At 45.5% G+C, this 26,228-nt stretch overlaps 1 protein-coding gene across 4 annotated transcripts in view; it reads left to right on the top strand.

Moving 5' to 3' along the window:
• The window catches only part of EBF4 (EBF family member 4), a 64,857-nt gene that overhangs the window by 1,600 nt on the left and 37,029 nt on the right, over nucleotides 1-26,228 (top strand). For all 4 annotated transcript variants that reach the window (XR_011431031.1, XR_011431032.1, XR_011431033.1 and 1 more), the window contains 5 exons: nucleotides 9,443-9,599; nucleotides 9,830-9,893; nucleotides 10,066-10,121; nucleotides 11,798-11,871; nucleotides 12,913-12,981. Coding sequence is in view for 1 of the 4 variants with exons in the window: in XM_023626225.2 (XP_023481993.2) it covers nucleotides 9,443-9,599; nucleotides 9,830-9,893; nucleotides 10,066-10,121; nucleotides 11,798-11,871; nucleotides 12,913-12,981 (420 nt within the window). In the remaining 3 variants the exon portion in view is untranslated. The remainder of the gene's footprint in view (nucleotides 1-9,442; nucleotides 9,600-9,829; nucleotides 9,894-10,065; nucleotides 10,122-11,797; nucleotides 11,872-12,912; nucleotides 12,982-26,228) is intronic.

Genomic DNA, 26,228 nt, shown 5'->3' with positions numbered 1-26,228 from the left:
GCAGGGCCCTTCAGGTTCCGCCCCTCCTCAAGGTGTTTCTCTGGTGGGTCCTGTGGGAAGCAGGGCTTCCTGGGAACCCAGCATCCACGCCCATCTCCTCTGGTTCCTTTAAAGGAGTCTGGGGAGGGGGCTCGTGGGGGGTGGACTCTCAGATTTGGAAACGAAGTTTAAAGGTTTGTTGATCTGCCCCCCACAACACCTGGGCCCCAGGCTTTTTGATCCCCAAGTTGTGAGCATGGGGGGGGGGGGGGAGGTTGAGACATCCTCCCAGGAGTTCTCAGTGGTTGGGACTAGGGAGGTGCTGCCTCTGCAGACAGCTGGGGCAGTGGGAGCTGAGCTTCCCAGAGGTCTGAGCAGCTGCTTGTCTAGCAGCCTGAAGGGATTCTAGTGGCCGGATGCCAGGGCAGACCAGGTGTGGCACCCGGGTCACACATTCACATCCTCAGTCCTGTTCAGGGGACACCACTCATAGTCCAACCCCAATCTCACCCCTTAACAAACACATACCTTGTTTCACATGCAAACTGAACTGGTGTTTTCGAGGTCCTGTCCTTCCATGACTGTCAGGAGGGAGCACTGGGGGCTCTCGCTGCAGCTCACCTCTTCAGGAAGAGAAGGGGTCTTGCCTGTGAATCAACCTACATAAGTTTTACTCATAAAGTAACTATATTCCAGGAAAATTGGAAAATAGAAAACAAAACTCCACCTCTCTAATACAACTACTGTCAACATTTTAGTGTATTTCCTTCCATCTTTCTTCCCGTTAACATGTTTTTTCTTGTGCTATGCATACTGTTCTCTATCCTGCCTGTTTTTCTGTTGGTTCATTTTTTTAATTTAACTTGAGATGAGTAATTTCTTAACGCACCCCATCTTTTTCTCTACCACAGTGGTGAGAGCTCCTTGTAAGGTTGGGTGGGGAGTTCCAGTGGGGCCTCTGGGATTTAAGGTTCTTATTTGTCTCCGACCCTCCCCTGTGTCCCTGCCCCAAGCCAGCAGATTTGATGAGGCGGAAGCAGATGTGAATGAGGCAGTGTCCTTGTCGCCTGTGTGGGTGCAGAAAGTGTGGGGATGAAGCTCCTCCCAGAGGATCGGGCCACCAGCAGTGTTGTGGGATCCACATGCAGGGGATCTTGAGTGGGGCTGGGGTGTCCAGTCTGAGTCCCCAGGACCACATCACTGGAACTCAGAAGGCTTCTCCAGTTGGAAGAGGAGCATTTCTTCAGGCCTGGGCTGCTTATCTCCAAGTCTGGAGACTTCTCCATCTCAGGACACAGGCTGGGAACCCCCACCCCCCGTTTGGTTGGCTCTGGGCTGCCTCCTTCCAGAGGTGAGCAGGCTAATCCTTTTTCCTCATTCTTGCCGAGGAGGCCCATCATCTCTCCCATTTGTATCTTGATCCTCAGTCAGTTCTCTGCTCACGTCTTCCCCTCCCAAAACAAAAATGCCTTTCCTGTCCCCACCTCTCTCTTCATCCTCTGCCTGGTTTCTCTCCCTCTCATGTGTGAGAAACTTACCCAGGAGCACCCCCACCCAAGGCAGTTGTCTTTGATGCCTTACTTGCCTTTGCCCCACAGCTACCGGGTGGTCAAGGCTTCTGGATGTTCCCTTTGAGTCCTACTCCTAATCTCAGTGCCCATGGCCACCCTTTAACAGTGACACACCCTTACCCTCCACCACTTTCCTTCCTGGCTTGAAGGTTAACCTACACAGGGTGACCACCTCAGCCTCCTAGCCCCACTGCCCCAGCCCCAGCCTCTGGGCACTCCCCAAAACCATCTGCCATGCACTGGGACCACAGCAATATTTCCAAAGAACTCTTCTCTGATCCTATCCCTCACCGATTAAAAACTTCAGTGATCCCCATTTCCTGCCGGATATTTGGCATTCAAGGCCCATGACAGTCAGACCCAGAACTTCCTTCCAGCCTCTGTATGATACTTGACATCCAGCAATGTTGGAGAATTAGTTGTTTCTCTTGAAACAGTTCTTCTACTCCCAGCACCCACACACCCACTGAATAAAGTCTTGCAGCCCCCGGGACCCACCCCACCCAGCACTGTCTCTCTCTGTGCCCTCCCACCCTGTCCAGGGGAATGGTTTGTAGTGCTGTCCAAGGATGCTTGCCACAGGCCAGAGTCAGCTGAGCCTTGCCTGTCCCGAGCTTCCTTGCCCTGCCAGCCTGTGCCTTCCTTTAAGGCAAGGATGATAGCTCATTCATCCTTGTTACCACAGCACCAGGACAAACTCGAGCAGTCAGTAGAGGGGCAATGAGTGGCTGCTCAGGGAAGCAGGAGTGCATGTCAGAAGGTTTCTGAATCCCTGTCTGTTGGGCTCCCCTTTCCACGTTGGTGGGCTTCAGGGCCTACCCGACCCCAGGAACCAGGTACTGAGCAGCTGCTGCTCCCCAGCTTTACCATGCCAAGGTTTTACAGAAGGTGGAGGAGGAGGAGAAGGCCCAGGGCCTGCTCAGATCAGTGAGGGAGGTTCTGCCAACAGGAAGGAAAGTTCTGAGCAAAAGAAGGAGTAGGTAGAAAAGAGGGGCTGCATACCCTTACACTGAAGGCACCAGGGAACGGGAGGCTGGTGCAAAGGCTGGCTGGGTCTCCCCAGTAGGGAACTCTACACAGAGCCCCTGGCCAAGCTGTGACTGTCCCTACCTGGGCCAGCAGGACTTTATCTCTGAGACCCATATCCCAGCCCCAGCCCACCTTCCCCGGACCTCCCTGTGGACCCATGTCCTCTTGCTAGGGTGCTCAGCCCAGAAGAAGCTCTCGTCTCCTACTGGTGGGATTCCCAGCCTAGGGAGACCCCTGGAGGACCCAGGCCAGCCCTCCCCCTTGAGCTGGTCCCAGTGCACTAACAGGGCCTTGAGAGGGAAGCCAGCTGGGGCTGCCTTTCCTGTAAGCAGCTGCAGGCTCGCCTCCCTGCTAGGAAATGCTTTTGTTTGCTTTAATAATTAATAGCTGCTCCTCAGCCTGGGACCTGGCAGGCAGGCCTGTGGGTGGGTGGCGAGGGGGTAGGCAGAGAGAAGCAGGGTGGGCAGTCTGTAGGTAGAATTGAGGGCAAGAGGAAGAGTGGGAGAGCTGGCTAGTGAGACCCCACACACACACATTTTGGTGGCTGAGACAATTTTGTGGGGCAGATGAGCAGAGTCGCTGCTGGGGCCGTGGGATCAGGATATGAAGCAGCCCCAAAGCCTCCTCTCTGACAGCCCCCTCTGGACACCGGTTCTGGGCAGCTGCGTTGTTGAGATGGGTGTGCCCCCGTGAGATGCTGCTTTTATCTTTCCTGGTCTCTGGCACAGCCAGGCTCTGGGCATGTCAGGCTGGGCCAGCCTGGGCCAATAGATCTTGACTGGGGCCAGGAATGCCAGGCCCAGCTTGATGATGATCAGCAGTCCCGGGGGCCAAGGGGATGCCCGCAGGGAGAACGGGGGCCAGTGGGAAGACTGGAGGCAGAGGAAAGGAAGAGGAGACTGATGCAGCCATGCCTGCATGGGGAAAAGAAGAGCTGGATTTAGCAGAGACTTTAGGAAAATCTGAGACAGGGGTGAGATGCAGCAGACACAATTTTTGCTCTTTTCACCTCCTGGGAGGGTCAACAAGGAGCTTCTCCCATTGCTGATGACCTCAGGGCTTGTCCCCATTTCCCCAGCATCTCAGCCTCCAAGACCGTTCAGGCCCAAGCCAAGGCACTGCTCAGAACCTTGGGGTGTCAAGATGGGCAAAAGTTAGGATTTGGTGGGGGGCAAGGGGAAGTAGAAGCCCTGGGGGTGCCTCTGGGGGAGGCCAAAGCTCTGGCCTCGGCTACTGTCCTCTGTGGCATTTGGCATGCTTCTTTGAAATTGCTCGTATTTATAATAAGCGTGTAGTCAAGGATGTAAGGAGCTACAAGTGGGCTTCTGAGTAGAGAGCAGAGACCATGAGGGAGGCGTTGTGTCCAATAGACAGCAGTGGTAGGGTCCAGGGGTTCCCACGAGAAGGGCCCTGGGGCATCCTGCTCAGCCTCGCAAAGGAGCATCTTCAGGGACCCACTGGGTGGCCCCAGCAATAGCAGCCAGACAACTCTGCAGCCCCAGCATGTCCCCACATGCATCCCTCTGTTCTCTGGAGCACAGGCCACCTGAACAGCCCAAGCTGTGAAGGTCAGGGTGTCCTTGGTGTCATCTTTCACCTGGATTCCCAGCACAGTCCTCAGGAGGCCCTTGCACACCCATGTTTGTTACAAGGCAGGTGTCCCCCAACCAAAAAGGTAGCTGTGCAAACCGAAGCTTTTCTGTCACAGTCTCATTGAACTTTTGGGCTATTTCAGAACAAAAGGTGGGAAGGGGGCGAGTGAGCCATGGTGGAAATATGAAAATGAGCACTTTCTCCTCCCACATCCGGGTTCTTTGGTACAGGAGCAAATGCTTCACCGCCTTATCACACTCCGGAGTTGATAGGAAAGTATTTTGAACATTTTGTTGAAAACAATCTTTTTAAGAAAGCGAAGAGATGTGTAATTCATTTTGGAGTCTTACAAAAGTGGTTAATGTGGCTGTTTTCATCTCTCAGCTGCATTTATCTGAAAAAGGCGCTTATGTGGCATACTTTTTGCACTAATGATGCTAAGTGAATGAGATGTTTCTGAATTATAGGCTCCAGCAATCCGTGTACCAGGTGAGGCAGTTCTTATGTATATCTGCCAAGCTGCACTCAGGCCCTGGGCTGCAGCTGTGCTGGCTTCCATCACACCACAGGCCTCTGGATGGCTGGGAGTTGGTGCCCCGCCCTTATCCCCTCAGGGCTCCAAGGGCCTGCTTCCCCTGCCGGCATCTGCTTCCTAAGACTTTCTTAGGCTGCCAGAGCCTGCTCTGCCCACTTGCACACAGGCCAGAAGTACCTGAGAAATGAAGCCCCAGAAGTCACTCCCTGAACCAATGACTGACCGGAGCTGGTGGACGGATACCCCAGCTCCCTCCCCAGCCCTCTGCGGGGATCACTCTGAAGCACATGTCCTAGACTCTTTCCAGAGCTCCCCGTGGGACTGAGCTGCCGTTGCCCACAGTGGTAACTTGTTGATAATGCACCCTTCATGGATTGCCTTTCCTTTTTCCTTCTCTCTCCCTTCCCATCCCCACTAGTGTTTCCTGGAATCACCTCCCACATAAGCTGTTTGCATTTGAATCTTTGTCTCTGGGTCTGTTTCTGGGGAAATCCAAATAAAACCCTTGCCTCTCCAGACTTCAGGGGCTCTCATCTTGCTTCCCTTCTTTCTTTTAGATAAGGATTCATATCAGTAGACATCTTCGCAGTTTCTCCCCACACCCCAGTGGTCGTCTTGGGCAACCCCACTTTGGAGACCACAGAATCAGACACGTTGGCCTTCATCTGCACCTCTCAGTCTCTAAGCTAGTGTGAGAGCAGACAGTGCCCCACCTCCCTCCTGCATCCCATACATGCGCACCCAGGTGCGCCCAGCAGGGGCTCCCAGACCTCTGGGCACCCTCTGTGTCTACCTCCTGAGTAGTTTGAGCGGATCTCTATGTTTCTTTCTTTCTGTTCTTTAATCTGGGTTTGTTTACTCATTACAAGAGCATCAGCTGTTCCCAAGGGGAGAAGAGGAAAAGTCTCCTCTCCCCGCTTCAGGACTCCCCCTTTGGGGCTTGCAGTTCCATCCAGGGATGTCACTGGTCACCTACTGCACATTGAGGGTAGGTGTCTGGGGGAACCAGGAGAAGGACCCGCCTCTGGGCTCTTGCTGATGTGCTGATCCTTCTGTCATCCTCTGTCTCTTGTTCACGAGAAATACTAGAACGTCTTTAAAGCTAAAGCTTTTCTCAGTTCACCTTGCTCTTCTCACATGTCCGGCAGGGGTATGAACTGGGTAAACTGGAGACATTCACAGACTAGGAGCAGCCCTGGTGTGCCCAGCAGGGGTCTTGGCCATTCTGCAATCCTCTCCTGGTCTGCAGGGGGCTGGGGCTGTCACTCATATTGTTCTGTTGTTCATGATAGCGATCTTGTTCCGGAGCCATAAACTAGCCACCTCTGTCCCATTGCTTTGCTTGGATGGGTGTGAGCCCAGGAGGATGATTGTGCCTCAGACCCACTAAGCAAGGTGGGGAAGGAAGGTGATGCTGAGCTGCCTCAGGGGAAGTGGAAATGAGCCTGACCCCACTGCAGAGTAGGGCACAGGCCTGGGAGGCAGTGTGACCCCCTCCATGCCCCTCAGCTGGCAGCACTGGATACTGGTCCACAGACCCAGGCAGGGGTGCCTGCTACCTTTCCCCTCCCTGGATCCCCTGACCTCTCTCCCTGGAAATCCCCTCCAGTGTGGAGGGCAAGCCCTGTGAAGGGAGCTTGACCTGGGGATTAGGCCAGACTTCCCAGGTCTGGTCCTCAGGAGCCTGGTGGGAACAGCAGGCAGCCGGGACCCAGGACTGACTGATATGTGCCAAGAGGGATGGGTGAGAGAGGAAGCTCAGCAGCATTGATGGACTCTTGGCCTGAAAGTGCGGGCACGTGTGTAGAAAGGGTATGTTGAGTAGTCTAGGGGATTGTGTTATTGCTCAGCATCCACCTCTCCTATTAAAGCCTCTTTCATTCTCTATACCCTCCATCCTTGCTGTCTGAGAGCCTTCCAGGCACCTTTCCTGGGCTTGGTGGCAGAATAAAGGGCAGAGTGATCTGGGATAGTACTACAAGCTGGCCCCCTTCTGGCCTTCTCCTCCCTGAGGTGGTTCTGGAACCTGTCCCTGAGAGTTTCTCTTCCCCTCTAAGCTGATCCTGGGGGCAGGAGGGAGGAGTCAAAGTTGCTGCCTCATTAGCATATTCATCAACAGTAATCAGGGACCTGCTGTGATCAAAGCCCTCTTCAGGCCTCCCTGTCTCAGCAAATGGGAAGCGGGAGGGTCAAGGCCTGGACTTGAAAGGACTGTAACCTGACAGGGAGGGAAGAGGAGGAAGGATGGACGGAGGATGGATGTCCCTGGAGAAGGGAACATGTGTAGAAAGAACCTTTGGTGGGAAAGAGAAGGTGTTGGTGGCCCCTCTCCTCATCGTGATCAGGGACAAGCAAGACCCATCACTTGTGCCTCTGAGATCAGCATTTCACATACACCACTGAGGATCCGAAGCAGACTTTCAGGAGAAGGAACAATTTTCATTTTATTGTTTATATATTTACTGTAATCTGTATGAGTAAAAACACAACAAGCCTTTCAAGCCCATGACATCCCAGATATTATAGGTTCACATGAAACAAGTGTCAATTGATGTAAAATTATACGAAGAAAACTATTAAGTAGTAATGAATATGGCAGATATTGTCACAGTGGCACATCCATGATGGGACTCTGGCCTGAATGGCTCTCAAGGCAGTTCCAACATCCTCATCCTCTCTGCATCGCTGCAACAGCCTCCCACTTTTTCACCACCCTATGTCCTCCCCGCCTGCAGCATCTTCTAACCCCTGCCTGGCTTCAGAACCTTCTGCTGGCCTTTAGTCCTGTTTCCCAAACTATGTCCCTCAACAAAAGAGCTCTGTAATCAAGTAAGCATGGGGTGTTAGTTATGTGCTGCCACATAAAAATTACCCCCAAACTCAGCAGTGTAAAACAACAGACATTCATTATCTCATACAGTTTCTGAGAGTCAGAAGTCACGGAGCAGCGCCACTGGGTGGTTCTGGCTCAGGGTTTCTTATGAGGCTACAATCAAGATGATAGCCATGGCTGCAGTCATCTCAAGGCTTGACTGGGGCTGGTGGAGCTTCTTCCAAGGTGGCACACTCACACAGCTGGCAAATTAGTGCTGGCTATTGGCAGGAGGTCTCAGTTCTTCTCCATGTGGTCCTTCCATAGGGCTGCTTGAGTGTTCTCACAACATGGCAGCCAGCTTCCATGACAGACAACAAGGCAGAAGCCACAATGTCTTCTATGACCTAATCTTGGAAATGATATGCTATTGCTTTTGCCATATTCTATTGACTACATAGATCAACCCTCGTACATTATGGGAAGAGACTACTCAAGGGCATGAATGCCAGGAGGCAGGGATCCCGGGGACCATCTTGGAGGCTGGCTACCACACATGGGGAACACTTGCCTGAGCGAGGTCAAGCAGGGTCCACTCCTGGAGGGTGTCTCAGGGCCCCGCTCATACACTCATGGGTGCTAGGAAGCCGCATTTCCTAGCAATTGTGGCCATAGCACTTTACTGTAGAGGGAGGATGTGGGGCTATGAGAGATCTAAGGGACACACTTTGGAGGAACTTGACCCAGGGAAGACGGTCTAAACTTTGGTTTTCGTGTCCCTGTATAGTCTGATACTTCACATGCAACCTTTTCTCTCCTCACTTCCCTTTTTGAAATCTGTGGTCCAACTGTAGGTCACACCTACAGCTATTTCTTATGCTGTTTGTTCTGCCCTTTGCCTGCTCACACCTGCTGAGCTCCTATCCATTCCTCAAGGATTGGGGAAAAAGCCACCACCTCCATGAGGTCTTCCCCTCATCTCTCACAGAAAGAATTCATTTCTTCTTCCTTTGCTTCTATAGTTTCTTCTGTAGTAATATCTTTTGGAGGCCCCCACCACTTCGTCTTGTGTTACAGCTCTCTGTATGCGTCTTCCCTCCCTTTCCAGATATTTGACTCCGGCCCCACTAGGTGCCTTGTGTCCAGCGCTTGGTGTATCACTGAGGGTCAGGAAAGATTTGGTGAATAGGGCCTTGGCTCTTCTCCTCCTTCTCTTGCCCTAGCCTTGCTTCTGGGAATCGTTTCTGATGAGCCAGGAGAAAGCCCTGGGCAAGGCCAGACCAGAAGGTCCTCCTGCTCAGGGGAGCTAGTGGCTGTCTTTCCCAAAGTGTAGAGGCAGATCCCTCTACTTAGAGAGGGCATCCCCTGCCTTCAGCCATGGCCCAGGGTCCAGGCTGAGCAGACTAGTGGCCCTGAGCCAGTTTGATGTCTCAGAGAGTCTGTTGGGCATCGTCATCTCCCAGGCAACGCCACAGGCTCGTGTACACAGCCGCGCGCTGCATACAGCGAGATATTTGTTCCAGACCCCCCCAGTTGCCTCTTGATGCCCTAAAGGGCAGTCACAGGAGCCTCTGGTCAGTAAGATGGGCTGTTTGTACATTTGATTTTGGAGATCGGCCTTTCAAAATGTGGGGCCTGGGGAAAAGCTGGGAGGGATCCTGGCAGGGATGCCTCTGTTTCCACCTGCTGTGCCACTTGTTCCCAAGGGAGCAGACTTGGGTGACCTTGGTCCCAGGAGGCCTCTGTCTGGAACTGAGATGGCTCTGAGAAGGATGGAATGGGCCCATCTAATTTGATTTGTTGCCCAAACTCTTGACATGTCAGAGCCAAGTCCTGTCCAGCCCACCTTTCTGGTCAGAGGCGATGGGGTCTTTCTCGCCAGAGGGCACGTTGGTGGTTCTCCAGCTCCTTTCCTCCCCACAGTGGCATAGGCCTGGCACGAGCACATTTTGAGAAGCAGCCCCCCTCCAACCTCAGGAAATCCAACTTCTTCCACTTCGTACTGGCCATGTACGACCGGCAGGGGCAGCCTGTGGAGGTGGAACGCACAGCCTTCATCGACTTTGTGGAAAAAGACCGAGTGAGAGGCCCGTGGGCTCGCTGGGATGGAGCCTGGGGTGGGGCAGGAGGGCTTCAGGGACCCCCCTCCCACTGGGGCAGATGAGTGGATAGATGGTGGAGGAGTGGAGAAGGGGGGAAGGGAATGGATGGGATGGAAGGAGAGAGGGTGGGGTTAGGGAGGAGTGTTGGGCGGGGGTGGCTGGAGGATCCCTGGGAACACCAAGCATCCTCCCCATTTTGTCCCTGCAGGAGCCTGGGGCTGAAAAGACCAACAATGGGATCCATTACCGCCTCCGGCTGGTATATAACAATGGTGAGTGAAGCCCACTGCCCAATGGGCACCACAGCACCAAGTGACATAAAGCCCCACTATCAGAGCTGAGGAGACCCCTGGCTCCAGAGGAGAAGATGTGGAGTGTGGTCCAGTCATCAGAGGCCACATGTGCTCCCCATACAACCAGCCCTCTCCACTTTCCCACCTTTAGGACTTCGGACAGAGCAGGACCTGTATGTGCGGCTCATCGACTCCATGTCCAAGCAGGTAAGCCAGTCCAGGGCATGCTCAGGCCTGTCCCACCCTCCTCTCAGGCCTGTCTGCTCCATGGTCTGAGCTAGCATCCTTGCCCCTGCCCTCGTCTTCCTGGTGCCATCATCCCCACTGGTCCACTAGCTCCCCCAGTTCTCACCCCGCCTACCATAAGAGGATGTGTGACACTTGCCCTCTGGTCTAAAAAAGGAAAATATTTGTATAAAGACCCTGTCTTAGGTCGAGTTTCCTAGAAGCCCAGCCTAGATGGGGATTTAGGTGCATGAGGTTTATTGGGGAGACAGGGAGAGGGGCCTCAGGAGAAGGGGAGGGAGGGAAGTGGGACAGGGCAGGGCATGCTCAGTAAGGATGGGGTCTCAGTTGGAGCCTAACCTCAGCCTGATCCATAGGGAACTCTGGAGAAGGAATGGTGTTAGAGCTGTCCCACCTTGAGGCAAGGAGGTCAGGATTCTGTACCTCGTATCAGTCAGTCTGTGGCTGGGGATCACTCCCAAGGGGAGAATATAACCTTCCGGACATTTTCAAGGGAGGCAGCTCCTATCTGCTGAGAGCAGTTCTCAAGAGAAAGTCCTTAGCAGCCAACACTAACTGCAGCTGGGGGATGGGTGCACGGGTCCAGTCAAGGGGACTGGCGGGGGGTGGGGCCCAAGAGCTTCTACTGCAGACCCCCACACCTTGCTGATGTGGAAGGTCACGGGAAGGAGGCTCAGAGGCCAATGTAAGGTGCTCAGGGAGACTGAAAGCTGAATAAGCCCTAATGGATTCTGCAGAGGCAGGGCCCCATCTCAGGGCTTTTCAGAGAAGTTGTACTTGCTGGGAAGGAGGGGGCTGGCTCTCAAATGGGCCCATCAGCAGCCCGAATGCAAGGTGGGGACTTGGGCTTTCCCACCCACGCAAGATCTTCCGGCAGCTTCTACCCAATCCCAGGGCAGAAGAAGAAATGTGTTGTTTCTAGAAAGCCTGTGGTCGCCGTGGTGTGGCAGGAAGACCAGGCAGTGGGAAAGTGGGATTGTGTGGGGGACAAGTGTGGAAGGGGCGGGAGGAAGTCCAGAGAGAGAGGGACCCCACGAGAATGAGGGATGGCTGGGAGGCCCAGGGGGTTATCAAAAGGGAAGCCAGATTTGCAGTTTAGGAAGCTCCCTCCTTGCTTCAGGGCAGAGTGGAGGCTGGGGGACTGGTGGAGAGGCTGATCCAACAGTCCAAGGGAGAGAAGCTGGCCTGGGCTGGGGAGGTGAGGCATGGGGAGAGAGGCTGATTAGCTGATGGGGATAGCCTAGAGGGACAATGCTTGTGAGCAGGAGGCAGAGGTGAACTAGGGGCATGGGAACAGTGGAGACAGAAGTGTGCTACCCCGCTGGCAGCCCGGCCTTGGTCCTTGTGTTCTGGGGGCCTCCCTGGCCCCAAGCAAAGCTGGATGTGGAAAGAGCTGCCTGTGGACAAACAGCATCTGTAGACCTCATGCCACTCTTGCCCACCATGGTGCTGGTCCTGGTTTGGGGAGCCAGTCTCCCAGCTCCTGCTTTGCACTCTTGGGCACCCCAAAGCAAGTTGGAGGGCCTGATCTTCCCTGGGGGCAGGGCCCATCTCTTCCCCTTACACTTGGACTTAAGAGAAGCCGTCTTGCCCTGAGCTGTGAACTTCCCCCGAGCTGTGAACTTCCCCCTCCCCAGGCCATCATCTATGAGGGGCAGGACAAGAACCCCGAAATGTGCCGAGTGCTGCTCACCCACGAGATCATGTGCAGGTAAGAAGAGCTGGGTCACTTGCACCATGTCCCTTGGCCAAGAGGTTGCCAAGGACTCCCACCAGGCCCTGCCTCCTCCTGCTGCCACCACCCCCCTCCCTGCTGCTCCCCGGGGAAGCCTGGTCGGGAGGCAAGCAGGGAGGAGGAAGGCCCCTGGGCACAGTGCTGGCTGAGGAGAGGGTCCTTGAGGCCCCATTAGCCTGGACTGTTTATGTGGCTTCTCCAAGTGTTTTTGTAAGAGAGGCCTCCTGCTGCTACTGGGAAGCTTAACTAATAAAGCTCTGGGGAGGGCTAGCTGGGGAGATGGGGGCAGGGCCTGGGCCTCCTAGAGTAGCTCTGAAACAGGAGGGAGGAAACTCCGCTGCCTGCTAGTGAACCTCAAGGCGGCATCCTGGGTTGGGTGGAGGGAACACAGCCCTTGGCTCCCTTTCCCCATTATCTGAGAGCATGGCATTTCTAGGCAAGGTATCCCCAGGAGATGCCGGGGAGACAGGGTCCCCAGAAGCAGTTCCTCATGCCCGGAAAAGGCAGTAGTGTTCAAAAATCTGGTTGGGACAGTAGCTACCTTCGGGAAGGGCAGTGACAAGGAGGGGGCTCGAGGGGGCTTCTGGGGCAATGGTCACATGATATTTCTTGGTCTGGTACTGGTTACATGGGTGGGTTCACTTTTCAATAATTCATGAGCTGCATGCTTACAATTTGAGCCGTTTTCTATATGTATAAAAAGTGTACAGAGAGAGAGACCCTGTAGGTGGCCAGCAGCCTGCCCTTTCCTGCATCCTCCAGGAGCATCATGCCTTTGGGACCAGGGTTTCCTGGCCAACCTTATCCCCAGGGCTGGGCTCTCCAGGTCCCCGCAAGGGACCGTCACTGCCTTCCTCTCCCAGACCTCTGGGAGTGAGCCCTTCTGGCCCACGGACTCCATACCAAGAGACAGGACATCAGCATCCTCACCCCAGAGCTACACACACACACACACACACACACACACACACTCTCCATAATCTCCTTCTCCTTCACTCCCTCCTCATCTTCCTCCAGCCGGTGCTGTGACCGGAAGAGCTGTGGCAACCGGAATGAGACGCCCTCAGACCCCGTCATTATTGACAGGTACAGGCTTGGGGAGGGGGCCTGGGAGCTGCAAGGCCAGGGCGGTTGGCCTCAGTCACAGAGCACTGGTGGTGGCTCCAGGGAGGAGCGGAGCTGCCCGCCCCACCCCCCGCCCCCATGTTTGTGGCTCCCAGCAGAGAGAGAAACTGTCAGACACTAGGGAGCCGCCAGCCAGCCATGGCTCCCTGAGTAAAGCCCCTGGTGGCAGACTCTCTGAGGCTGGAGTTAGGAGCTGTGTTCTCCGACAGAAGGGGCCCGGGAAGGGCAGGGGATTGGGCGGGGTGGAGTGGGGTGGGGTGGGGTCAGGGAGTGGGAAGTGAACCGGTGCCCAGAGAGAGGCTGCAGAGGATGGAGGGCTGGCGGGGACCTGGCAGCGAAAGCTCGCTTCTGGTCCTGGCGCCACCTCTGTGCTGTTTGGCTTGACTTTTCTGAACGTTTGTTCCCTTCGTTTGAAAACTAGGGAAATGCTTGGCAGGTTGCAGTCTTAGGACTGTCAAGATGGTGCATTGAAAACGCTTTCTCCCACCATGATCTTTTGAAGTTATTTTATTTCTTTTTGAATAGGAAATGCATATATAAGGTACAAAATTCAAAAGATACCAAAGAGGAAATAATGAGAAGGAAGCCTTCCCCCACCCCTGGTATAGCACACTGTACACACTTTTTTGTACGTTCTCTTTATTTTATTTGTGACAATATATCTTAGAGATCATTCCAGATTGGAACATAAACTCTACCTTATTCTCCTTTGAATAGATAAAACATTCACAAGGTGCAGGGATTCAAAAAGTTTGAAAGGGTTTACAGCAAAGTCGACCACCTCTGCCTCTGACCCATCCATTGCCCTCCACATAAGCAGCGACTGTTAGCAGTTTCTTGAATGTCCTTCCTGAGATAGCCTGTGCATAGACAAGAAAATACAGATATATATTCTTTTTGTGCCTTTCCTTCTATTTTTATAAAATTGTTGGCATACTAAATGTACTTTTTAGCACCTTTCTTTTTCTCTAAAAAACATCTATCTAGGAGCTTATGTCAGGACACAGGAAGTCTCCTTATTCCTTTTTGCCACTGCAAAATATTCCATTGTATGGATGGACTGTAATTTCTTTAAATAGTCTCTATTGCTGGACATTTTGGCTGTTTTCATTCATTTTCAGGGATAAAATATGCTGCAGTGAATTATTTTGTCCATGTGTCATTTTGCACATATAGGAATTTATATGAAAGATGTTACTAGAAGTAGAATTGCTGGGTCAAAAGATATATGCATTTGTAATTTTGATAGTTATTGCCAGTTTACCTTCTGTAGAGATTATACCAATTAACATTCATACCATCAATTTTGAGAATGCCTGTTCCACACACTCTGGCCAATTGAGTATGTTGTTTATTCATTCAACAAATAATTTTTTAACATCTTCCCCATGCCAGGGTCTCTTCTATATGCTGTGGATTAAGCAGTGACCAAAACAGACAAAAAGCCTTGTGTTCATGGGCTTACAATCTAGCAGAGGAGAGAGACATAAACTACCTGAATGAGTAAAAAGTGTGACATGTTCGTTGGTGATAAAGGCTAAGGAGAAAAAGAAAGCCATCGCGGAAGATCAGAGAGTCCCCAGGAAGGGGATGTTGCAATGTAGAAGATTTAAGGAAAGCCTCACTGATAAGATGACATTTGAGCCAAGACCTGAAGAAAGAAGGGAGTGAGCCATGTATGAATTTGGGGCAAGAATGTTCTCAGCAGGCGTGTACCTGGTGTGTTTAAGGAACAGTGAGAAGGCCCAGGTGATTGGAGTGAGAGGACAGTAAGAGGACATGATGTCAGAGAACTAATGGATGAGGCAGGAGGGAGGCACGATGGTGCAGGGCCTTGTAGGCTGCATGTAGACTATTGTAAAGACTTGGGCTTTTATTCTGAATGACATGGAAGCCATTGGGGAGTTTTAAGCAAAGGGGTATGCCCTGATTTACATTTTAGCAAGATCACTCTAGCTCCTGTGTTGAAGAGGACTTGTAGGAGGAAAGGGTGGAAGCAAGGAGATGAGTTAGGAAGCCGTTCCAACTATCTAGAAGAGAGATGACAGAGGCTGAGACAAGGGATGTTAGAGAGGAGGCTGTCAGAAGTGGCTGGATTCTAGATATATTTCATAGGCAGGACTCACAGGGTTTGTTATGGAAGGAGAAGCAAAGTGACAGAAAGAGAAGTCAAAGACATCGTCAAAGGGGACCAGCCCCGTGGCCAAGTGGTTAAATTCATGTACTCCACTTCGGCGGCCCAGGATTTCTCCAGTTCAGATCCTGGGCGCAGACCTAGCACCACTCACCAAGCCATGTGGAGGTGGCGTCCCACACAGCACAACTATAAGGACCTGTAACTAGAATATACAACTATGTACCAAGGGGCTTTGGGGAGAAGAATAAGGGGGAAAAAAGGAAGATTTGCAACAGATGTTAGAAAAGAAAAATAAAGACATCTCTAAGTTTTCTGGCCTGAGCAACTTAGGAGGATGGAGTTGCTGTTTATTAAGAAGAGGGAGGAGCTGGTTTGGGAGGAGGTTGATCAGGAGTTTGGTTTGGGGCATGTTATGTTTAAAGTGCTTACTAAACATCCAGGTAGGGATGTTGAAAAAGCAGCTAAAACCATGAGTATAGATCTCAAGGGAAAGGTCCAGGCTACAGATATAAACTTGAATGAAGAAATCATCAAGGGCATGAGTGTTATTAAACATAGAAGAGGTTCAAGGACTGAATCCTGGGGTGTCTAGTGTTTAGAAGTCATGGAGATGTGGAACCAGCAAAGGAGAATGAGAAGGAACAGCCAGTGAAGTAAGAGGGAAATCAGAGGAGTGAAGTGTCCTGGAGGCCTAGATAAGAAAATATTCCCCAAAGGAGGCAATAGTCAACTGCATCAAATGCTGCTCATGCATGTGATAAGAAGACTAAGAATTGACTGTTAGATTTAGCAACGCGGGGACATTGGTGACCTCAACAAGAGCTAGTTCAGTGGATTGTAGGGCCAGGAGTCTTATAGGAGTATGTCTGAGACAGGACAGGAGAAGAGAGATTAGAGAAATGACTAGAGGGACTCTGGAGTTTTGCTCGAAAAGGGGTCAAAGAAATATAGTGGTGGCTGGAGCATGGTGTAAGACCAAGAAAAAAGATAGCTTCTTCATATGCTGATGAGAAAAACGCAGTCAGAACTGGGAAAATGATGATGCAAGAGATAGAAGGGAGAATTGCTAAAAGCATGTCCTTTAGTGAGCAAAGGGCACGGGATCTCATGCACGGGACTGATTTTAGCTGGGAGCATAGATGTTTATCCAAGGAAACAGCAGGGAAGACAGAGAACCTGGACACAAAGTGTGTAAATGGGTATCTCCAATGTAGGAGCTTGCAGACATTCTCTTCTGAATGCTTTGTTTTCTCAGTGCAATAAGAAACAAGGTCAGCAGTTGAGGATGAGGATGGAGAGGCAGACACTAGGGCATGAGATAGTTGTCCAGGAGGGTGAATAGGCCATGGAAAGCTTGTGTGATTGCCAGGCAGCGCTAAGGACCTGCCTGAGGTTTGTGGTCATAAATTTAAAGTGAGGGCTTTCTTTGACCGTGCAGAGCTGCACAGATGCAGGCACAGAGTGGTGGCATATAACCAGATTTCGGAGTTTGCCAGGTAAGTACAATGAAACATGAGAGGGCAAGAGTGTGCAAAGTGCATGCAAGGGGTGTTTACAAAAATAGAACCAGGAATTTAAGCTAGGTAAGGAGAGGAATATGGGAGGGTGAAGAGAAGGCAGGATGAACGGAACGCAGATTCTGATGGGACCAAAGAATTATTGGAGTTGAGAGACTAGAAGAGGGTTGAGCTGAAGGTTAGAAGGTGGTTAGAGAGTAGGTTGCTTGTAGGCAGGCTTATTCAGGAATTTATTAGTAATGTGTGGCCAAGGGAGGGTGGCCAAGGTCATAGGAGGAGAGGTGCTCAAGGACTGGAGAGGAGAATGTGTTGGAAGAATTATCTATCTATGTTGATATTGAAATCACCAAGAATTATGACAGGACCAATGTTCAAAAGCACATATAGTGTTCCAGGAGTGAAATCTTTAAAGAGTGAAGACAAACGATCTCAAGGTTGAGAAATGACTGCAACAAGCAATGGGTGCTATAATTATTTTTTGTCTTTCTCCATCATATAAATGAACTGTGATATCCCAGTGAATTCCATTTCTCTTACACTGAGGTTGAGCACATTTTCATGAATTTAAAGTCTGTTTGTATTTCCTTTTCTGTAAAGTATCTGTTCATATCCTTTGTTTTTCTGTAAAGGATTGGCTTTTACTGATTTGTAGGAGTATATTTGTATTAAGGGAATTAGATGTTTGTCATGAGTTGTACTTATTTTTTCCTAGTTGGTTGTTGTCTTTTAACTTTTCTTAGGGTGACACTTGCCCAATTCCTCTATCTTTTAAGTACTCTGGATTTTTATTATATTTAGAAAGGCCTTTCTCATGCCAAGATTATTTTTAAAAATTTATCCTGTGGTTTCTTCTAGTACTTTTATGGCTTCATTGTTTACATTTAAATATTGATGCATTTGAAAAAATTTCATTATGATGTCCAATATGATACATACAAAAGAAAAATATAGCAAAATAGAAATTATGAAGCATAATAATCAATGTAGTGCTATGAACCTACCAACAAACTTAGAACATTAAAAATTCCACTGAAGCCACCTCTATGTTCCTTCCCGGTCCCATATCACCGCCTACCCCTCCCCTAAAGGTAGTAAGTAAATTGAGCTGTGTGTTTATCATGGCCTTTCTTTTTAAAAAATACTTTACCACAGATTAGGTAATCTTAAACAATAGGTTGTTTAGTTGTGCTTCTGTTTAACTCGGCAAAAGTGATATCACCTTGTAGTAGTCTTCTAAAATGTTCTTTTTCAATTCTGCGTTATATTTCTCAGATTTTTCTCTGTTGCTGTATTTAGCTGTAGTTTATTGTATCGCATTTTTGCTGCGGTAAGCAAAGGTGCTGTAACCATTCTTGTTTGTCTCTCCTAATGTGAGTAGGTACCAGAGTTCGTTAGGCTATAGACCTAGGATTGGAGTTGCCAGGTCGTAGGGTATGCTCATGGTCAACTTTATGAGTCAATGTCCAGCTGTTTCCCAAGGTGATTGTGCTGAGGAACACCCTGCCCACACTGACCAAGTTCCTGTTGTTCCACATCCTCACCAATGCTTAATATGTCAAACTTCTTAATATTTGCCGGTTTAGTGGGTGTACACAGAATTTTGTGGTGGACTTAATTTGCATTTTTCTGATTACTAGTGAACTTAAACATCTTTTTATTTGTTTATTGGGTTTTGTATTACTTCTGTTAAGTAGTTGCTGAAGTCTTTTGCCCACTTTTCTTTTTGAATTGTTTGGGTTTTTTCATATTGATGTTAATGGTTCTTGTAGACCCTAGATACTGATCCTTTGTCAAGGAAGTATATTTCAAGCATCTCAATGGAGTTGAATTTATCAGTATTTTCCTCATGGTCTTTACTCTGTGTTTTATTTAAGAAATCTTTCCCGGGGCCGGCTCCGTGGCCGAGTGGTTAAGTTCGCGCGCTCCGCTGCGGCGGCCCAGGGTTCGGATCCCGGGCGCGGACACGGCACCCCTCAGGCCACGTTGAGGTGGTGTCCCACATCCCACAACTAGAAGGACATGCAACTAAGATATACAACTGTGTATGGGGGCGGGGGGAAGGGTTGGGGGAGATAAAGCAGAAAAAAAAAAAGATTGGCAACAGTTGTTAGCCCAGGTGCCAATCTTTAAAAAAAGGAAGAAAGAAATCTTTCCCTATGCCAAGTCAAAGATATTCTCCTATATTTTCTTCTAAAGGTTTCATAGTTGTTCTCTTTTACATTTAGGTTTGTAATCCATGTGGAACTAATTTGGGGGCATGGTGTGAATTAAGGAATCAATGTAATTATTTTTACTTATATATCACTAATTATTCCACTATTAATTATTTAGTTCATCCTTTCCCACCAAACTGCGGTACCATCTATGTCCCAAATCGAGTTTCCTTCTATTTTGTGGGTCTGATTCTAGAATCTTTGTTTTTATTCCTTTGGTCTGTCGATGATTCTTGTGCTAGCATCACATTGTTTTAATGACTATAGCTTTGTAATAATGATATAGACAAGTGTGTAGGGCAAGTCTCCCACCTTCTCTTGTTCTTCAAGGGAGGACTGGCATTTTGGCATTTTGTCTTTCCATATAAATTTTAGAATTCACTTATAAAGTTACACACACACACACATATCTTTGGGGATTTTGATTAATCTTACAATTAACTTATATGTCAATTTGGAGGAGAATTTACATCTTCTTGCTACTGAGTCTTCCTATCCACAAATATAGTGTGTTTCTCCATTAATATAGATCTTCTTTAATGCCTTTCAATAAAGTTTTATAATTTTCTCAATAAAGGCCACCTACACTTATTGTTTTCATTCATTTAGTCAATATTTATTGAGCATCTAGTATGTACGAGGCACTGTTCTAGGATCCAGAAATACCAGAATAAACAAAACAGACAAAAATATCTATACTCATGGAGGGAAAAGACATGAGAGTGGGCAATAAAAAATAATTATAAGTATGTTAGAAGGTGATAAGTGGAAAAAATAGAAAAAAATAAAACTGAGCAGGAATTTGGAGTTGAAGGAGGTGCAATTTTAAATGGAGTGGTCACAGTAGGCAAGATTGAGAAGGTGGAGTTTGAGGAAAGACTTGAAGGGGTGAGGAAATGAGCCATTCTGATATGTGGTATGGGTAGCTTATTTCTAGGTACAATTTATATTTTGTTGCTGTTGTAAATTATATCTTTTGTTATGTTTTCTGTTTATTGATAGTAAAGAGAAATGCAATTGATATTTACATGTGGATCTTTGTCTTTAGACTTGTTTTGTTTTGTTTTTTACTATATAGACGGCCATCTTACGCAAACGATGACTGTTTTGTTTTTCCTATCCAATCCTTATGTTGTTTTTTTCTTGCTCTGTTGCACTGACTAGAACGTCAACTACGGCCTTGACTATAAACAGTGGTAATGGGCATTCTTGTCATGTTTTCGATTTTAGAGACAATGCTTCCAGTGTTTCACCATTACAACCGTTGTTAATTGTAGCTATTTGGTAGCTATATATCATCAGGTTAAAAGTTTGGTAACATTTTTGGGTTGTTGGGTTTTTTAAATCATGAATAGATATTGAATTTCACGTGTTGCTTTTCTCCACATATATTGAGTTGACCATATAGTTTTTCTCCTTTAAACTATTAATGTACTGAATTTCATTAATAGATTTTCTAATACTGAATTTCTCCTGGTATAAACCTAACTTGATGATTTACTATCTTCTTTATAGGCTGCAGGATTTGCTCTGTTAATAATGTGTTTAGAGTTTTTGCATTTACGTTCAACAGTAATTGACTTGTAATTTTCTCTTCTTATAATGTCCTAGTATGAGTTTGACAATCAGTGGCATACCAGCCTCAGATAATTAGGTGGAGCGTATCCTTTCTTTGACTATTTGCTGAATGAGTTTGGATGAGTTCGGAATGATTTGTTGCTTGAAAATTTGTTATAATTTACCTTGAATTTTGGGGAATGAGGAGGAGAAAATTTTTAAACCATTGATTCAATTTTTTAGTGGTCATAGAACTATTTAGGCCTTCTATGTATTTTTTACTCTGTTTTGGTGAGTTATATTTTTTAAGGAATTTGTACGTTGTACCTAAATTTTCAGATTTGTTTCCGTAAAGTTGTTCATGGTGTTCTCTTATCTTTTTGATCTCCACTGTATCTTTAGCCGTGAGCCTTTTCCATTCTTGATATTAATTGTTTGTATCCTATCTTTCTCCTTGATAAGTTCCAACAACAATTTGCTTTTTATTAGTCTTTTTCTAAAAACTTTTTAGCTTTTTCAGTCTTTTTCTAATGTGTTTGTTTTGCACTACATTCATTCTGCATTTATCTTTATTATCTCCCTTCTTCTTTTATTGGGTTTATTTTGTTGTTCTTTTCTAACTTCTTAAGCTGGATGCTTAGCTCATTAATTCTTAGCCTTCTTCTTTACTAATATAATCATTTAAGGCTATGACATTTCCTTAAAATACTACTTTTCCTGTATCTCACATTTCCATATCTCATATTTTCATTATCTCTCAGTTCCAAGGATTGTTAAATTTCTCTTATGATTTTTCTGTTAATAAATGAGCTATTTATGTGTTTTTCTTTATTCTTTATTTTTAAATTAACTTTGTGATGTATAATTGATATGCAATCAAATGTGCATAAAGTATACAATTTGAAAAGTTTTGACGTATGTATACGCTGATGAAATGATCAGCACAGTTGAGATAGTGACCATATCCTTCCCCAAAAGTTTCTTACGCACCCTTGGAATCTCTCCCTCTATCCCCTTACCTCCATCCTCAGGCGACCATGGATCTGCTTTCTGTCGTTATAGATTTGTTTGCGTTTTCTAGAGTTTTGTATAAATGGAATTATACAGTATGTGCTTTTTTTGTCTAGCTTCTTTTGCTCAGCATAATTATTTTTTTGAGTTTCATCCGTGTTGTATATATCAATAGTTCATTTCTTTTTATTGCTGAGTAGTATTCATTTTATGAATATAGCAAAATTTGTTTGTGCCTCCATCTCTTGATAGACATTTGGGTTGTTTCCAGTTGGGACTATTACAAATAAAGCTTTATAAACCTTTATGTGCAAGTCCTTGTATGGACAAATGTTTTCATTTCTCTTAGGTAAAATACCTAGGAGTGGAATGGTTGTATCATACAACAAGTGTATGTTTAACTTTATAAGTAATTGCCTGTTTTCCAAAGTGGTTGTACTATTTTACATTCCCATCAACCTGAGAAGGCTCTTTTTAATTTTAGCCATTCTAATAGGTGTGTAGTGCTAGCTCATTATGGTTTTAATTTGCATATCCCTAATGACTAATGATGCTGAACATCTTTTCAGGAGCTTATTTGCCATTTATATATTTCCTTTGGTGACGTGTCTGTTCTAATTTTCCATTACCCTTCTTTTTTTATGGGTTGTTTTTCATATTACTCAGTTGTGTGAGTTCTTTATATATGTACTGTGGATAAAAGTCAGATATATATTTTGCAAAAAATTTTTCCCAGTCAGTGGCGTGTCTTTTCATTCTCTTAACAGTGTTTTTTGAAGAGTATGAGTTTTTAATTTTCATAAAGTCCATTTTATAAATTTTTCCCTTTGTGTGTTGTGCTTTTGGTGTCGTAGCTTAAAAATCTTTGCCTAACTCAAGGCCACAGTAATATTCCCCTTTCTTCTATAAATCTTGTACTTTTAGGTTTTAAATTTAGGTTTAGGACCCATTTTGAGTTAATTTTTGTAGGTGATGAGAGGTATGAATTCAAGGTGCTTTGTTTTGTGACATTCATTTCTTCTAGCACCGTTTCCTTTAAAAAGCTATCCTTTGTCCATTACATTGCCTTTGCTCCTTTGTAAAAAAGTCAGTTGCTTATATATGTGTGGGGTTATTTCTGGACTCTCCATTCTCTTCCATTGATCCATTAGTCTAGCTTTTATGCCAATACCACTCTGTTTTTATTACTGTTGCTTTAAAATAATTCTTGAAATCACATAATTTAGGTTCTCCAAGTTTGTTTCTTCATTACAACTTTTTTCTTTGCATTTCCATATGAATTTGGGGATCAGCTTATCAATTTCTACAAAAAAAAACCATTGAGATCTTGATGGAGATTACTTTGAATCTATAGATCAATTTGGGAAAACTGATATCTTAACAATATTGACTCTTCCAACCCATGAACAAAGTATATATCTCCATTTATTTAAATTTTTCTTTAATCTCTCTCATCAATCTTTTGTAGTTTTTAAAGATTTTATTTTTTCCTTTTTCTCCCCAAAGCCCCCTGGTACATAGTTGTATATGCTTAGTTGTGGGTCCTTCTAGTTGTGGCATGTGGGATGCCACCTCAGCATGGCCTAATGAGCGGTGCCATGTCCGCGCCCAGGATTTGAAACGGCGAAACCCTGGGCCACTGCAGTGGAGCGCAGGAAATAACCACTCGGCCACGGGGCCAGCCCCCTTTTTTTTTTTAAGATTTAACTTTTTCCTTTTTCTCAAATTTTTGTAGTTTTTAGACTACAGATCTTTCACATCCTTTGTTCAAATTTATCCCTTAGTATTTCGTTATTTTCATGCTATTGTAAATGCTATTTTAAATTTTAATTTCCAATTATTTGTTTCTGTATATAAATACGCATAGTTTTTGTATATTGATCTTGTAGCCTCCTTAAACTTACTTCTTAGTTCTAGTAGCTTTTTAAAGAGTCCATTCGATTTTCCACGTAGACAATCTTGTCATCTGCAAATAAAGACACTTTTATATATTCCTTTCCAATCTGGTTGTCTTTTACTTATTTTTCTTGCCTGATTATACTGGCTAGACTTTCCAGTACAATGTTGAATAGTAGTGGTGAGAATGAGAATGGACGTCTGTCTTAGTCCTTGTCTTAGGTGGAAAGCACTCAGTCTTTCACCATTATGTATGTATGTATGCAGCTATACGTTTTTCATACATGCCTTTTATCAGGTTGAGGAAGTTCCCTACTATTTTTAGTACTGAGAATTTTGTCAGGAGTAGATGTTAGATTTTGTCAAATGCTTTTTTCTGCATCTATTGAGATGATCATATTTTTTTTCTTTGTTAGTTCAATATGGTGAATTGCATAAATTGGTTTTCCAATGTTAAACCAGCCCTACATTTCCCAGATAAACCTCACTTGATCATAGTGTATTATCTCTTTAATATACTGTTGGGTTTGGTTTAAATTTTGATTAAACTTGATTAAAATCTTTAGAATTTTTGCATCTACATTCATGATGCAATTTGTCTGTAGTTTTCTTGTAATTTATTTGTCTCGTTTTGGTATCAGGTATGCTGATTCTATGAGGCCATAGAATGAGTTGGGAGGTATTTCCTCTTCTTCAATTTTTGGAAGAGTTTGTGTAGAACTGGTATTACTTCTTAAGTGTTTGGTAGAATTCACTAATGAAGCCATCTGGGCCTGGAGTTTTCTTTGTGGCAAGTATTTTAACTATAATTTTAGTGTCTCTAATAGAATAGGTTATCTACTTCTAGAATTGGTAATTTGTATCTTTCAAGGAATTTGTCCATTCCTTGACTTTGTTGGCATAAAATTGTTCATAATATTCCCTATCCATCTAATATCTCTAGAATCTGTAGTGATGTCACCATTCTCGTTTCTGATATTGGCAACTTGTATCTTCTCTCTTTTTTTCCTGATCAGTCTGGCTACAGGTTTATCCATTTTATTGATCTTCTAAAAGAACCAGCTTTTGATTTCATCAATTTTATCCACTGTTTTTCTGTTTCCTATTTTGATATTTATTAGTTCTTTTCTTCGCTTACTTTGGGTTTAATTTCCTCTCCTTTTTCTGATTTCCTAGAGTAGAAGCTGAGGTTGTTGATTCAAGATCTTTTTTTCTGTCTAAAATAGACCTTTAGTGCTATACATTTCTCCCTAAGTACTGCTTTAGGGGCATCCTACAAATCCTGATATGTCATATTTTCATTTCCTTTCAGGTAAAAATACTCTCTAATTTCCCTTTCGAGTTTTTCTTCCCCCATGTGCTATTTAGTTTCCAAAAATTTGGTGATTCTCCTAGGACCTTTCCATTATTGATTTCTAATTTAACTCAATTGTTTTCAGAGAACATACACTTTGTACGATTTTAATCCTTTTGAATTTCTTGAGATTTGTTTTATGGCCCAGAATATAGCCTACCTTGGTGAATGTTTTGTATGCAGTTGGGAAGAATGTGTATTCTATTGTTGTTGGATGGGGTGTTCTATTAATATCAAATAGATTAGTTGACAGTATTGTGTGAGTCTAGTATATCCTGTCTGATTATCTGCCTGTTGATTCTGTTATTAAAATCGCCAACTATTACTGTGGATTTGTCTCTCTCTCCTTGAGGTTCTATCAGTATTGCTTCATGTAATTTGAAAAACTGTTACTAGGTGCATAAATTTTAGGATTGTTATGTCCTCTTGTTTAATTCACTCCTCTATCATGAATCCATGAAACCTATTTTGATAATAATATAGCCTTTCCAGCTTTCTTTTGACTAGTATTAGCATTAAATCTTTTTCCATTCTTTTACTTTTAATTTGTTTGTGTCTTCAGATTCAACATGCACTTTTTGTAGACAGCATATAGTTCAGTCATTTTTTAAATCCAATCTGATAATCTCTACCTTTTAATTGGGATATTTAGACCATTTACATTTAATGTGATTGTTGATATGGTTAGCTTTGAGTGTATCATTTTGATATTTGCTTTCTATTTGTTCTGTCTCTTCTTTATTCTTTTTTTCACATTCTTTTAGATTATTCAGGTATTTTTTAATTTTTCCATTTTATCTCCTTTGTCGGCTTATTAGCAAAACTCTTTATTTTGTTATTTTAGTGACTGCTTTAGGACTTAAAGTACACATCTCTTTTTTTAATGTTAATTTTTTATTTCTGTATCATTGAGACCTGTCTTGTTATTTGTCTAGCTTTTTTTATTTTTTTGTGAGAATGATTGGCCTTGTGCTAACATCCATTGCCAATCTTCCTCTTTTTGCTTGAGGAAGATTATCCCTGAGCTAACATCTGTGCCAATCTTCCTCTATTTTGTATGTGGGATGCTGCCACAGCATAATTTGGTGAGCAGTATGTGGGTCTATGCCCTGGATCCAAACCTGCAAACCCCGGGCTGCTGAAGCAGAGCACATGAACTTAACCACTATGCCACCAGGCCAGCGCCTAAAGTACACATCCTTAACTTATTGCAATCTACCTTCAATTATACTGCTTCATGTGTAATATGCTATTGTTGTCATGAATTTTATTTTTACATATGTTACAAAATCCACAATACATTGATGTTATTTTTGTTTAAACAATTATTTTTAGAGATTTAAATAATATGAAAAATATCTTATATATTTACCCATGTAGTTACCATTTCTAGTGCTCTTCATTCTTTTCTGTAGATCCAGATTTCCATCTGGTATCATTTTTCTTATGACTGAAGGACATCCTTTAATATTTCTTGTATTTTTTGAAAGATATTTTTGCTAGGTATAGAATTCTAGGTTGAC

This window comes from Equus caballus, chromosome 22 (assembly GCF_041296265.1).
Source record: "Equus caballus isolate H_3958 breed thoroughbred chromosome 22, TB-T2T, whole genome shotgun sequence".
In the NCBI taxonomy this organism is placed as follows: Eukaryota; Metazoa; Chordata; class Mammalia; order Perissodactyla; family Equidae; genus Equus; species Equus caballus.
The sequence above is the reverse complement of the archived record's forward strand: the minus strand, read 5'-3'. Positions and strand labels throughout refer to the sequence as shown.